The sequence below is a fragment of the Panthera leo genome, chromosome B3 (assembly GCF_018350215.1).
Source record: "Panthera leo isolate Ple1 chromosome B3, P.leo_Ple1_pat1.1, whole genome shotgun sequence".
Classification (NCBI taxonomy): domain Eukaryota; kingdom Metazoa; phylum Chordata; class Mammalia; order Carnivora; family Felidae; genus Panthera; species Panthera leo.
Genome location: NC_056684.1, coordinates 133,910,677 through 133,924,335, shown reverse-complemented (window position 1 = coordinate 133,924,335; position 13,659 = coordinate 133,910,677). Strand labels below are relative to the sequence as shown.

The 13,659-nt window shown below is 52.9% G+C and overlaps 1 protein-coding gene across 1 annotated transcript in view; it reads left to right on the top strand.

The window, feature by feature from the left end:
* The window catches only part of CCDC88C (coiled-coil domain containing 88C), a 129,537-nt gene that overhangs the window by 65,573 nt on the left and 50,305 nt on the right, over window positions 1-13,659 (top strand). Inside the window, exons 5-10 of the mRNA XM_042944099.1 lie at window positions 1,350-1,408; window positions 2,294-2,377; window positions 4,986-5,126; window positions 5,379-5,563; window positions 6,317-6,398; window positions 6,770-6,928. Coding sequence (XP_042800033.1) covers window positions 1,350-1,408; window positions 2,294-2,377; window positions 4,986-5,126; window positions 5,379-5,563; window positions 6,317-6,398; window positions 6,770-6,928 — 710 coding nt within the window. The remainder of the gene's footprint in view (window positions 1-1,349; window positions 1,409-2,293; window positions 2,378-4,985; window positions 5,127-5,378; window positions 5,564-6,316; window positions 6,399-6,769; window positions 6,929-13,659) is intronic.

The following is a 13,659-nucleotide window of genomic DNA, read 5'->3' as shown; positions in this document are numbered from 1 at the left end:
TGTTAAGACTGTGGAATCTGAGTGCTCGGAAGGGTCCCTGTGGTCCAGCTCGCCAGCCCCTCCTGCCCGCCTTCAGGCTGGAAGGTAGGAAGGGGTGTTCAGTTTTGGCTGAACGAATGTCCAGCCCCCACATCTGAGACTCCACCACGATGTCAGGGAAAAGCTATTTTGAGACACTTTTCCGTTGAGAAATATTAGGACAAGATCGCGTGTCACTCCACACCCACCTTACACCCAGGGACCTGGAATGAACCACACTAGTTCCTGGGACCCAGGTTTGGTTTGTTTATCCTAGCAGGTGTTGGGGATACCTGGGGCCGTTTTTGCACAGGTTGAGCTCATGCTGGTAAGTCTGTCAAGAAAACCAGGCTATATGTGGCTTGTCCCTTTTCCCCCAAACAGAAGAGGATATAATGAGAAAGGGAGAATCCTGTAGAATTTTTCAGCTGATGGAGGGCACCTGTTGGGATGAGCACTGGGTGTTGTATGGAAACCAGTTTGACATAAATTTCATTAAAAAATGAGATCGAGCCCCGCGTCAGGCTCCATACTGACAGCATCATACCTGCTCGGGATTCTCTCCCTCTCTCCCTCCCCCCCTCCAAAATAAACTTTAAAGAAAAGTTTTTTTTAATGAAAGATGTAAGTATGTGCATAAAGAATTAGCCACTAAGATGTTCTCTATCACATTATTTAGATTAGAGTATCAAAAACTTGAACCTCTCCAAGAAGATTGGTTGAATAAGTTTGTGGTCTTTGTACAAAGTAAAGATGAGACTATCAAAAATGCCGCATGTATGTTAGGGATTTGCTTTAGAGTATTCTAGTCGAATGTGTGTGTGGGGGGGGGGGGGGGGGGGACCGAACCGATGCGTAAACAGTCCATAGTGTGAAGCCAGGCTGTGAGTGTGGTGGTTTGTTCCTCTGGCTCCTGGACGTTCTTGCGTGGTGGAAAAGTAAAGTTGCATACGGCCGTGTTTTGGAGGACTCCGTATTTCCCGTGGGGATTACTCTCTCCCATTGTACTTTGCTTCCCACACACTGAAAAGAGCTGCTGGTTCTGAAGTTCCTTCGTTATCATGAGAGGATATTTATGCTATCTGAACGGAAAAGGGCCACAAATAGTCATATACGGAATTCTCATTTGGTTCAAAAAAATAAACCCATACATAGAAAACAGATGGACTCTGCACACCTACATGGATATCGCTGGGTTGAAAGAGTCCTTTTTCTCTAGCTTTCTAGCTTGATCCCTTCCACCCCCACCTCCCCTACAGCACATGCAGATCAGTGGTGAAATTTTATGAACAGTTGAGCTTAGTTACATTTATCTTGCTCTTTTGGTTTAGGGAAGAGCATGGAAGAAATAAAGAAGGTGCTGCTGCTGGTGCTGGGCTGTGCCGTCCAGGTAGGGATCCGGGCATGCAGTGGGGAGGGCCTGCTCTTAGCCATCTTGTGTTTGGAGTTGTGCGGATCAAACGCCCCCTGAATTGAGGTGGGAGTGAAACCATTGGTTGCCTGAGAGACAGTGGCCACCATCTTGGATGGCACTGATCTCTCACACAGAGCACCCTGTGCAAGAGAGCAGGTGGGGATCCCACGGACCAAGACGCCATGAGTAGACTGCCCCGTATGGGAACATCTAGAACAAGATCAGTAAACTGCAGCCTGGGGGCCAAATTGACCTGCCACCTATTTTTGTAAATGAAGTTTTATGGGAACACGGCCATGCTGATTCCTTTACATATTATCTGTGGGGCGTGGCCCACTGGGTCTGAGATTTTTTTTTTTTTTTTTTTTTTTTTTTAACCATCTGGCCTTTTACCAATGAAGTTTGCCAGCCCCTGGCCTAGACCAGGTGTTCTTGTTCTTTACCGGTTTAGGAATCATCTGGAGAGATTGTCCAAAGTGCACATTTCAGGGGCTCCTGGGTGGCTCAGTGGGTTAAGCATTTGACTCTTGATCTCAGCTCAGGTCTTGATCTTAGGGTTCTGAGTCCAAACCCCACGCTGGACATGAAACCTACTTAAAATAATACAGTGCAGATTTCAGCGTTCTACCGCCAGTGTTTTCAGTCTGGGATGTGCTTTTTAAAAATCTGCTATAGGTCTGATCTAGGTAGTCAGAGCAACTTCTAGAGAAATCTTAGTGTAAGGGCTGGTAAGGGGACAAGAGCATTCTGGGGTATAAAGGAGAAAGCCAGGGCTTGGGTGGATAGTTTGTACTTCTTTAGCATGGTGGCCCCAGGTTGCCCTCACAGAATGCTTCCATTAACACCTGTAACCCTCCACAGTGTGAGAGGAAAGAGGAATTTATTGAAAGAATCAAACAGCTGGACATTGAGACCCAAGCCGGGATCGTGGCCCATATACAGGAGGTAGGTGTGTGGCTTCGTGGGGTGTGGCTGTGGACTGCCGCTCCTGTGGTGGCCAGGAGATGGGCAGTCTCCACCAGTGAAAAGTTTGAAGAATATGTCACCCATCAATATTCTTGCTGATCTTAGGTTTCAGACACCACAGACAAATGTATTCTATTTGGAAAGGTAATCATCAGTGAGCTAAAATAAAATGGGGGTAAAAATAAAAAAAAATTTTAAACCCTCAATCAAGTCATCTTTTGCCTCCTCTTCTTGCCTAATATGGACTCAGACTATTTTTAAGAGCTGTCAAGTGGTTTAGGCTCAGAATTTGATTTACAGATCCTGAAAATGTATTCTGGCAAATGTCACCCTGTTTTGAATGGTTGATCTTTATAGAAAGAGATTCTCTGCTTCTGTCAGTAACATGGCAGAGAGACAAGCCGCCGCCACTTGGGAAGTTAAAAACCAGCAAGTCCCAGAGGGCTGTCTCCAGAGACCCAGCGTCCAGGATGGGGTCAGGAGGGCTCTGCACTGAGAGCAGCCTCTCCGCCATTGACCTTGGTGGGAGGGGGTTTCCCTGGAAAATGAGCCTGTAGAGAGAGGCAGGTGCTCACCTGAAAATTTTCTTCCCTGATCTCCACCCCACCCTTACAGCAAAATTCTTCAATTACCTCAGGACTTAAGGTTCAGCCTTCAGTGTAATTGGACAGATGTATTAAATATAAAAGACATAACCAGGAGCTCGTAGGAGCAGGTATATAACTGACAGGGGCAGTGAAGGCAGAGCTCCCGCTGCTGGCACCAGGGACAGGCTGCTCCTGGGCTCCCGGGCTTCCACAGCTGCCCAGGGCACTGTCGGGGCGTTGGGGGCATGAGTTCTGAGGTGGGATTTGAAGCAGGAGACAGATGCAGTTCTGGGCCGGTAGGGGGTCCATCAGGGAGAGTCAGTAGTGTCACAGATATCCTCAAGCATCCTTATCAGGGGCAGACCAGCTGTTAGCCTAAGAACCATTCTGCTTTTAATTTGAAAATTGTATTTATCTGGGCACTGGGTCCTTGAAGCCAGCAGTGTTTGTTTGTTTGTTTTTTGCCACTGACCACCTTTCCTGCTCAGACAGCAGAATATCAGAAAGAGAAGGTCAAATGTGGCCAAAAAGGAGTCTTGCATGCATGTCATTTGGTGGCTGGCTATGGGGACCGGGCTTCGCAATTAGTTGGGTGCTGCTTAAACGTTCAGGTGTCCAGACCCCACAAGAGGCCTGTTGAGTCAGAACTAGGGGATGAGGACATGAGCCTTTAATTAAAAGCTCCTTGGGTGACTGATGTGCACTGGGGTTGAGCCCCTGCTCCCCTTTTCTCCTCTGTGGGCAGACCTAGCACCCATCCAGCCTGTGCTCCCAGTTCTGAGAGTTTAAGGTACCCTGTACCATGGGATAAGGTTCTCCTGATTGCTCAGGATCAGCTGACTCTTAGCTTTTCCTTTGTCAGGAGGGGAGAGGTAAGAAAGCCCTTTTGAGATACTAAAGGGCCCTGTCTTTTGTTCAACTATTTTCTGTTTCCGTTTACTGCTCTGAAAAACTTAAGAACTTTTTTGGTGCGCCTCACTGAGTGGATAGCTCTGGCTTCTTTCTGTTTTCCCCCACTGAGGCCTGAGTACACGAATACTTCACTTCCCAAACTGAGCTATCAGGTGCTCCCAATAGATCATCTGCCCCCTCAGTAGGTCTGGGGCTGGGGGGTGGTGAGAAGGTCAGACTGTCACGATCCATGGAGAGGCTGCTATGTGCGGACATCGCTGTGGGTCTCCGCTCACACCTGGCGGAAAGGGAAAAACCAGATGATTTTACGTGAGGAATGAGATTCAGGCTTACTGAAAATTGTTTTAGATTATGAAATATCTTCCCCCGAAATAAGATTGTTATGTGCCCCACATTCTGACATAAGACTTTTATGTAACATTTGCCGTATTCACATTGGATTTGAAGTAGTAACACAGGGTCCCCCTCTTGAGGGATTCTCCCAGCCCCTGAGGCTTCCCTTTCTTGAGTTGTAAATTGACAGCTTACAACAACCGTATCTGAGGACTGTTTAGGGAAATACTGTATTGTAGGAGAGCTTTCTGGCATTAAAGAATCTAGGTGCTTGGCCCGCCTGGGTGGTTCAGTCGGTTAAGCTAAGCACCTGACTTCGGCCCAGGTCATGATCTCACGGTTCCTGAGTTTGAGCCCCATGTTGGCCTCTGTGCTGACAGCTTGGAGCCTAGAGCCTGCTTCGGATTCTGTGTCTCCCTCTCTCTCTGCCTCTCCCCTGCTCATACTCTGTCTCTGTCTCTCTCTCTGTCTCTCTCTCTCTCTCTCTCTCTCTCTCTCTCAAAAATAAACATTAAAAAAAAATCTAAGACTCCAGGTGTTCTCTGAGCCGGTGTTGAAAGCAGGAGTGTTTTGCACCAGAGCTTGGTTGAAGGGAGTTTGCCCTTACTCATGCGGCCCCCTTGGTGCAGTAGATGTGTCAGTGACGGGTTGATAATGTCAGTGGGACGTGTCAGCCACGACCCCGCCGCCCGGCCTAGCGCGGGGAGGCGGATGCTCCCTGCCGGCCTCTGCAGCGCCTGCCTGTGTGCCCACAGGTGACCCACAACCAGGAGAACGTGTTTGACCTGCAGTGGCTGGAACTCCCGGACGTGGCCCCGGAGGAGCTGGAGGCCCTCTCGAGGAACATGGTGTTTCACCTCAGGAGGCTCATAGATGAGCGTGACGAGTGCACGGAGGTGCGTGGCCGCACACACCTGCGGGAGGAGAAGTCTGTAGAAACGCCGAGCTCGGGGCCCTGCCCCCATTCACGCACTCCTTGTCCCACCGAATATTCTAGCTCTTCCTACAAACTCGAGCCACCTCCCTCGTGGTTTCTCCCCCACACCCGGCCTCTGCTCTTGCTTTCTCCTTGTCTGTCGATGGTTGGGCCAGGGCGCGGGGCGCGCTGGTGCGACTGCTCTCCCCCCCCTCCCCCTGCCCTGCCGCAGCTGATCGTGGACCTGACGCAGGAGCGGGACTACCTGCAGGCGCAGCACCCGCCCAGCCCGCTCAGGTCCTCCAGCGCCGAGTCCACCCCCAGCCCCACCAGCAGCCTCTCCAGCGAGGACAAGCAGCACCTGGCCGTGGAGCTGGCAGACACCAAGGCCAGGCTGCGCCGTGTGAGACAGGAGCTGTGAGTCCTGCAGGGACCCCCGGGCTGGGCTGTCTTTCTGCTTTTGGGTGGTCTGTCGTGTGGTGCGGCCAACCGGAGCCGTCCGACCCGGGCCCCAGAGCCCGCTGCCCCAGGCTCGCTCGCTGTTTGAACGTGGACTAGTTCCCTCCCTGTCTGGGCCTGCACGGGGAGGGGTTCTACCAGATCTTTAGGGCTCCAACCGGCCCGGGTTACAGATGGTCTGCAGATAGCCTCTTGTCCACACTTGTCCAGTTTGGGGCAGGACTGATCACCTACTGGCATGTTTTCTTGGCTAGAGGGAGGATGCAACCCCACCCCACCCCCACGCCGCCACCCCACCCCGCCATCCAGTGAACCTGTTGTCGCCTCTTTTCCTGCAGCAGGAGAATGTCCCTGTGCCCCGTCTGGGGAGCTGCCCTCCTCCCCCTCACAGCCTGCCTGCCTGCCTGCCTGCCTGCCTGCCTGGCGGTGGGGAGTGCACCTGTGGCAGGAGCCTCCTCACCTGTCCCCCTGCCCTGCACCCTCAGAGGGAAACCCAGTGTCTGGTGGGTGGAGTTTGAGAGCAGGCTTTGAAAAGTTAAAGGCAGAAGAGAATGCGAGTCAGGAACATTTTTGTAAGCCCCGTACGCACACTGCCCTCCTCCCTCCCAGAAGCCGCCGTCCCGCTCCCTGCTGTGGTCTCATGAGGTGGGGGGCCGCTCAGGGCGCTGGCTGAGGACGCTCCTCAGCTCCGTTCCTCCACATCGCCCCCAGGGAGGAGAAGACCGAGCAGCTTGTGGACACCAGGCATGAGGTGGACCAGCTGGTGCTAGAGCTTCAGAAGGCCAAGCAGGAGGTGAGCGGGCGGGCCTGTGCGTGTGTCCTGGAGGAGGTGGTGGTGGCCGAGACTCCACAGTGACTGCGGCCCAGAGGCTCAGGAAAACGGCGTCCGGAGCTTCCGGCAAAGGCCTCTGTTTCTGTCTGCTCAGAGCGACGCTGCCTGACAGCCAGCTGTCCTGAGAACTGCTGTGGGGGGACGACCCTGTGTCTTCGTGACAGCCTGTGGGGGACCCCACGCAGGGACCTGCACGCCGACCCGCCGGGCCCCCCGGACCTGGCTTCTCCTGGGATGTCCCGGAAAGGCTGCACTGCAGGGACTTGAGCCCCTCTCCCCTCCCTGGAGGGGGGGCCCTAAGCTGGCTTCCCCCGCCTTTTCCCACCCCCCAGAACATCCAGCTGGCGGCTGACGCCCGGTCTGCCCGTGCCTATCGCGACGAGCTGGACTCCCTGAGGGAGAAGGCGAACCGCGTGGAGAGGCTGGAGATGGAGCTCGTGCGCTGCAGGGAGAAGCTGCACGACGTGGACTTCTACAAGGCGCGCATGGAGGTGAGCCCGCCTTCCAGAACGCGTCCGCGCCGGCCGGGAAAGGGAGCTGTGAGATCTCCACGGCGAGGCTTTCCCTGCCCTTCAGCCTGTCTGTGGGCCCAGGAGGCTCCATCCCTCAGCTCCTTGCCCACCTAGAGGTGTCACATGGGTGAGGGCGGGGAGGGAACGTGGTTCTGTAATGAAGAGCTCAGACTCCTTTTAGGATTTTTCCTTTTCCTGCTTCCTGCCACAGTGATGACCTTCAGTTCGTGGATTTTTATTTATTTTTTCCTACTTCTTGCAGTTTCTGCGGCTAACTTTTACAGGGAATTAGTTTCTTCGTCCATAAAATAGAAATAATCCTACCACTTCATGAGTTTTTCCAGATGAAAGACAAAAAATACCTGTCACTTGGGCAAGTCCCATAGGAAGTCCTCAGTCGTGGAGCCCACTCTGATCCCGAGGTTCTGGGAGGATGCAGGGGAGGGCGTCAGGGCTAACGGGGGACTGGAGACCGAGACCCAAGTGGGGTTACCGGTGCTTCAACTGCTCACCCTGACTGCCTCATGTCAGCCACGGGTTCCAGGACCTACTTTCCCAAGGATTTGGGGACTTTGCCCCTATCAACAATCCCAAGGTGGGGTCTGAAGGTAGTTTTAATGAGATGGTGAAATCAGGATGTCAGCCTGTACCAACCGGGTTTGTTTGGTAAGAAAGGTTTCCAGTTGCCATTCAGGAGGCTTTTGAGGGGACCAAACATGGGTCTGGGGGGCATGGTATCCTTCTCCCAGCCATGCTGCTGGCAGGCCAGCTTGGGGAAGGGTGTTTGGCTGAACACCCGGACGCGCTCTGCTGCTACAGGCAGGCCCTGCCCACGGGCCACGGGAGGTGGTGGGGAAGGCTGTGGTGCCGGGCCCATTTGTTACCCAAGAAGTGTCTGTTCTCCGAGGAATGCGACGCCCTACCTCCTGCAGAGAAGGCACCTTTGGTACTGTGGCTTTGGGGTGCAAGAGGTGGGAGGTGGGAGACCACCTCTGGCTTTGTCCTGGAAATGGTCCACTGGCCCCGCTGAATTTGAAAGGCATAAATCCCCAGCACAGACAGGTTCTGGGACACGGACATATACCGGGGCCTCTTATCACTTACTAGAAATGCCACAGTTGAGAGAATCAGGGGGGTCCCGCCCGTTTCCCCAGAGTGCTGCCCCAGCAGCCCCTTCTAAACAGTGCAGGCCTTCCGCAGCCCCCAGATGGGATCACAGGCAGAGTGTGGCTCCCACACCTCACCCCAGTTCTGTCCCATGGAGCAGGTGGGCATCGGGATCCAGTCTCTGTCTCTGTGTGCACCCCTGGCCCTGTCCAGGCAGCCTCACACGGTCATCCAGACACGGTGACTTAGCGCCTGTGTGGTACCAAGGCCTGCACCAGCAGCTAGGGATCTAAACCCAAGATGATGCATGCCCTGCATTCACAGAGCTTCCAACTTTTAGGGTTTCTCCCAGGACCCCTCTTTTCTCACACTTCTCAAATTTTCAAATTTCATGCCTCTGTAGTAACAGCAACATTTTTCATATTGATTAGTTGCATAGTGAAAAGTTACTGGGAGCTTGGTAAGGCCTTGAATTTTACTTTAGTTTTTATTCACCACAAGAGAAATGGTATGTGTCTGCATGAGGTGTTTACTTTGGGGCAGGCAGGGACACGCATGGGTTTGCAGACCCTTTGCAGCCCAGGCTGGCTGATGAATTGGGTGTGGTCCACGGAGTCCAGGCCACCATAGAGAGGATGAGTCTTGCTGTGCTGGGATGCCCCTGATGACAGGGTTCAGTGGACAGGAGCACTTGGGCACTCATCCTTAGATCTCAAGTAGTCACATCAGCCTTTCTCACTGTCTGGAGGGGGCCAAAGACTCCAGCCATGGAAGGTGCATGCCATCCTCAGGAAGTGTTTTAGTGAGGGGAATGGCATGGTTTGGATTTCAGAAAGCACATTTTGGGTTGCCAGGTAGGGAACGGACCAGAAGGGGCAACAGGATGCCATGGGCTGTGGAAGTCTGCCAGCCAGATGGGCCCACCTGGGACCCATACACCCTCTTATCAGCCAGGATGGGCCCATCTCCAGCCTGGTGAGCTTCCTCCCTCTCCTGGCCACAAGGCTGCAAGCTGCTGAGCGTTACTTGAGCAACATCTGTGTGTTCTCATTCATTTCTCCAAGCAGCCCTGAGGACGAGCTAAGCTTGGGGAGGTTGGATGGACTGCCCAGGGTGCATTCTGCTGCAGCTTCCGTGACTCCCAGTGGCATGGGCCCCAGAACGGGGACTCTGCTTTGTTTGTGGGTATGTGCTCAGCATCTGGACCAGTGTCTGGCCCATGGGTGGTGGTGGATGAGCATTTGCTGAAAGAATTATATCCGGAGTTTTTTTTCTTTTTTCTTTTTCTTTTTTCTTTCTTTCTTTCTTTCTTTCTTTCTTTCTTTCTTTCTTTCTTTCTTTCTTTCTTTTTTTTTTTTTTTAGTATTTATTTAATTTTGGGAGAGTGCAAGCAGGGAAGGGGCATAGTGAGGGGGATGTAGGATCTGAAGCGGGTTCTGTACTGATAGCAGTGAGCCTGATTTGGCCCTCGAACTCCCTAACCTCGAGATCATGACCTGAGCCAAAGCTGGATGCTCAACCGACTGAACCTCCCAGGTGCCCCGTATCTGGGGTTTTCTTTGATCAGCGTTTATAGAGCTTGTTGCTGCTGGGCCGCAGTAGAGCCCCTGCCTTCTCAGACCCCTGTGCAGGCTTCCCCTGGCCTGCTGCCTACCAGGGCACACTGGGGTGTGTTGGAAGTTAACCTAGAATGCTGCTTAGAGACCTCAGGACAGGTTGCTTTGGGATGCGAGCCAGTAGTACTTGGGGCCTGCAGGGATTGAGGTGGGCTGCCTGTCCCCAGACTTAGGGGCCCGGGCCGTTCAGTCCTTCTGGTGCTTCGTGTCAAGGAGAAGCACTACCTTGATGCACGGGTGTGTTTTTTGGGTCCATGTTTGTGTTTCAGAAAACAACATTGCCCAGCTTTGTACGTAAAACCAGATTTTCCAGGGTGTAGTGATGCACACCTCCAAGGGATTCTTGAATAATTTCTTGAATTATTCTTGAATATTCAAGATTCTTGAATAATTTCTAAGTAATTAGAAGTACGCAGTACCATGCAGAGATGTGTCTGTGAATGGAAATTGACCTGCATGTGATAAAACCTTAGACTGGGAAAGACCCAATTTCGATGTTTACACATCCAAAAACTTAACAACAGAGATGGGGGGATATGTGACAAAGCAAATAGAGCAAAACACTAATTACAGAATCCTGGTGATACGTGTATGGTGTTCAGAATATTTATTTCAACGTTCTAGTAGGCTTTAAAATTTCCATAATAAAATATAGGGGGGTGGTGGAAGGTAAAAAGATAGCAGTGGATGTTAACCCTTTTGAATAAGCTCATACGTGATTAACATCAACTTAATAATAGTTTAAAATACTGAACAGCCCCATGTGTTAGATCTCCATTTCTCAAGAGGTGGTCTGTGTCCACCTGTATCTGAGTCCAGCATGCCTGTTAAAAATGGAGATTCCTGGGCCCCAGAAATGTGTGTTCTGAATGCTCTCTCCCAGATGGCTTTTCAGCATTGCCAAGCATGAGGACCATAGTCATATGAACAGGGTACTTTCCTCCGACTGCTGGCTTTTCTCTGCAAGAGGTGGGGTTGGCAAGGCTGACGGCTAGTCTGTGGGTGGACCTTGGCCTGAGGCTCCTTGTATGGAACTTGAGCCCCTGAGCGCAGGGACTAGGTCTTAATATGACGGCGTGGCCAGGGCCTGGCACACACAAGGCACTTGGTAATCACCCCACAAGTCAGGGAAAACCCCATCACTCATCAATAAAAAGACTTGATCTGGAGAAAAGGACGAGAAGAATCTAGAGCTTTTTTCTCTTGGAGAATGGGGTAGTGGTAGGTGTGATGGTCAGGAGGGCAGAGAGAGGAACAGGATTGACACTTTCGTGCCAGCTCACATTGTGGACACCTACCCTGTGGGGGACGCTCTTCCAGACACGGAGAGTGACAGGAGAGTGACAGGAGAGTGGCAGGCGGCCCAGGTGCCCTCCCCGAGAGCCTGTCGAGTCTCCCCGCTGAGAGACACATTAACGCCTATCATGGGAGGCAGCGTGTGCTCATGCCTCATGGGAGGAAAAGATAAAAGGCCTTGGGGTTCAGGACAAGGGCAAAGTTAATTTTGGTTAGAAAAATATGGACCACAAATTTCCATGTTTTACTGTGAAGCTTCTGGCAGCTTTTCCGTGCCTCCCGGTGTAGTTTACGTGAGTGTAGTTCACACTACAGGGCGAGAGTGGTGTGGCCATCCCTGGGAACGGTGGGAAGCATGGGGTCAGTGCACCGGGTGGTCCTTGGCTTCTTTGCAAGCACTTGTCCCTCCTCGCTGTTGCCAGTGAGCCTTGTGGGAGGAGGACAGAGGCACAGAAGCTGCCCGGACGTTCCTCTTGTCCTGTGATTTGGATTTGGCTGAAATTTCCAACAGCAGAGTACAGGTGCTTCAGTGCCATGTGCATCTGTGTGGGGTGGAGGTGAGACAGGCCTTGTCCTTGCTCCTATGTGGCATTTATGGCTTCCTAGGCAGTGCTGGCCCCAAAGTAAACAGTCTGAGAGGCAGAGACCTAGCAGGGCACAGTCCTAGCTGCCACCCCCCTTGCTGGGTGTTCTATAAAAGGGCATTGTGCACTATAGGAGCTGGTTTCCAGTGAGCTGATCCTAGCAAGCCCTGGGAGCTGACCGTACAGTGGGGGGGGGGGGGGGGGGGCTGTTGGCAAGGCAATTAGGAGCTGGGTTCGTGATCAGTCCACCCAGCCCCCACCCAGCCCCAGATGCTCCCCATCCTCCAGAGCCCATTTTCCCACCTGCCGGCACGTCCCTGCCGCTGTCCAGGGCAGGTGGAAGGGGGAGTGAGGGTCTCTGCCCTACCGGCCTTGTCTGTCGTTGCTCATGTGACCCCACAGCCTACACACAGGATGTCTTCCGCGGGTATCCAAACTGGCCATTCTGCCTCTTTCTGTCCTTGTCCACATCCCTCTGCGTCCCCCAGCCTTCTGCTTCACACTTCACCTCCTGCAGGCCCCAGGCAGTGCTTCATGTGACCTCGGGCAGTGCTCCTCACATGGTGCTGTGATGTGTGTTTTCCTGTTTCCTGTCCATACTGGGAGTTCCTTGAAGCCCAGGTCCGTGCCTGACTGACTTCGAGCATGTTGTGTAGCTTGGCGATGGCCAAACTACAGCCCATCTAGGGGTTAGACCTGGCCCCCCCATCCACCTTGTAAGTATAAAGTTTTACGGGAGCACAACGGCATCCATCCATTCATACATTTTTCTGTGGCTGCGTTTGGTTCACCTGCAGGGTTGGATGGTTGTGACAAATTTATGACCTGAAAAGCTGAAAATACTTAACTGCCTGGCCCAGAGTAGGTGCACAGTAAGGTGTTAAAGAGCAGTTATAACTGTATTTATGAAGCTTTTTCCGCATGCTAGGAATGGTTAAGCTCCAACTACATCACCACGTGTAAGCCTCATGGTGGCCCACAGGGTTCAGCAGCCACTGCTAAACATGTCCTGTTTTCATGGGAGAAAACTGAGGATTGATTTACAGTGTCTGCATTTTGCCGTCAGTACGGAGGTTGCATTGAAATGTGTCTGCCTGCCTGCAGGGCCTCTATCTTGACGGGGAAGGAAATAAAGGCAGGGAACTCACAGAGAGACGCAGCAGTGCCCGGGGGGGGGGGGGGGGGGGGGGGGGGGGCGGGGGGTGGGAAACGGGTGCTCAGGAGGAGGTGATGATGGCCCCTGCCTCAGACAACACCGTGAAAGGGCAGACGGAGGCCCCGCCTCCAGTGGTCCATGTGGGAATTTGGATGTCGTATCGTGAGTGGGGAACGTTAAAATTCGGGGAACTGAGTAAGAACCTTGGGACATTCATTATCTGTTTACACTTGGGACTTTGTGTTTCTCCTTGTTTCTTAACGGCTTCTGAGGAGTGCTGATAAAATTCAGTACATAGGTAAAAGCAGGGCAGGCAGACCTGATGTTTGTACCAATCACCACACTCCTGGAGGCAGGTGAAGAACGGGCAGGTGTTCTAGGGAGCCGAGCTGATGGCAGTGGGACGGGGCAAACAGGTGGAGTTTAGTGAGGGGGCGATCTTGGCTGAGTGAGCAGGAGGTCCACCTGCCCGGTGTGGAGTGCCCCCGTCCCCGTCCTGAGGACACCTCCGGACTGGCTTTCTGTTGCTCTAGGTTCCGGAGAGATGCATTGGGTGCTGCGATCAGAGTGCAGCGGGGAGGAACCGGTGGTTGGTTTGATTCCGCCTCCCCTCCCCCCGCCCCGCATCTCTGGCATTTGGTTGTTGGGGGTCAAGGAGACCCCCTGGAAACAAGTGTTGGCCTGTTGCTTGGTGGCTGGATGCCTGGGGAGTGCTGGGCTGACCACAGGGGCATGAGGGAATGCCTCTATCTCACTGGGCCTCAGGCACCGTGCACGGAGTATTTGACAAGCATTACTGCGTCTGATCCCGTATCGGCCCTACTTGTGTGCCCGTCGCAGAAAGGAAGGATCCACAGTTGAGGGACATTCACTTGCTTCACATCCCATGGCTAATAGCGCATTGGCAGGCCTGGGAATCGGAGCCTGTCAGCCCACATTCCCGGTCAGCAC